General features: G+C 33.7%; 1 protein-coding gene across 1 annotated transcript in view; it reads left to right on the top strand.

Moving 5' to 3' along the window:
• Window positions 1–1228, top strand: part of LOC119594006 (probable DNA-3-methyladenine glycosylase) — a gene marked incomplete at its 5' end in the record, with an annotated part of 2845 nt that continues 1617 nt past the window's right edge. The window contains 2 exon segments of the mRNA XM_037943034.1: window positions 1–209; window positions 420–626. Of these exon segments, the coding sequence (XP_037798962.1) occupies window positions 1–209; window positions 420–626 (416 nt within the window).

Here is a 1228-nt window from a genome sequence, read left to right as displayed (position 1 = left end):
GAGCAGTTGTAGCACAACTGGAGAAAGCAGAGATAATCAGAGCACTGCAGATAGTGTGTGTAACTTGGATCCTGATGAAACTACAAGTAAAAACCACCAGCCTTCTCTCCAGCAGTCACAAGTAGCAGCCTCATCTATGTTGCCTGGGAGAAGGTTAACATATAGTTTTTACAATCAGGAGTGTGTGACCCTTGCTAAGGCATTATTAGGTAAGTGGATTTTTTTTATTGAATGTATCTGGTACCCTGTAATAATTTTAGAGTGGCTTGATTCATGCTTGGATAATCTAATTTGAAATGAGTTTCACTATATGTGATTTGATTAAATATAGGTGGGTTACATGTTAACATGGATTATATTATCATCTTACTATTAAATGTATAGGAAAATTAATATCTAAAGCTTTTTGAACTGAACAGGTCAAGTTATGGTGAGAATGATCGATGGTGTTCGTGTGTCAGGGGTCATTGTGGAGACAGAAAGTTACCTCGGAGGAGAAGACGTGGCATCTCACAGTCATAACAACAAGAGGACTCCCAGGAATGAGCCCATGTACATGAAGCCGGGTACATCCTATGTTTATCCAATATATGGGATGTACTACTGCTTTAATGTATCCTCTCAAGGTAATATTTAAGGAGCAGGCGGTTGAGAGTACACAATTAAGTATAAAAAGATAGCAAAAATAAACCACATTTTCATATATGTTCAGACTTTCTTAAAACAATCATTCTTTAAACATAACTGAGAGCAAGATCAGCATGTCAATTGCTGATTTCTAGTGTTCATTTGGAAGCTGAAAGTTCATTGTTTCAGATATGTAGAATGAGTATTTAACTTTTTTTCTTCTAATTTCATGTCAAAAGCATAAATTTTATAAGGTAAAAACATTCATTAAAGGCTCATTTACTTGTAAATAAAATATTTGCAATGTGAGATTTGTAGAGCCTTTAAATAGTTATATAATGATGCTAAATCGAATTGAAATCACTGATAAAAGGCACATTCTGCCTTTTAATTATTTACTAACTTTTTCTTTAGGTATTTGATTACAACTCTTATTATTTTCTTTTCAAAATGTATGTAAAGGCCTTTTGTCAGAACTGCAAAGAAGAAGAGGTACAAGATCTAACAGCTGCATCATTATAATTCAAGTGCACTTGCAATATTTATTAACTGCTGTGTTTTTGCTTCTCTCCATTACATTAACGATGGTTTAATACAGATT

The sequence above is a fragment of the Penaeus monodon genome, chromosome 33 (genome assembly GCF_015228065.2).
Source record: "Penaeus monodon isolate SGIC_2016 chromosome 33, NSTDA_Pmon_1, whole genome shotgun sequence".
Taxonomy (NCBI): domain Eukaryota; kingdom Metazoa; phylum Arthropoda; class Malacostraca; order Decapoda; family Penaeidae; genus Penaeus; species Penaeus monodon.
The sequence above is the reverse complement of the archived record's forward strand: the minus strand, read 5'-3'. Positions and strand labels throughout refer to the sequence as shown.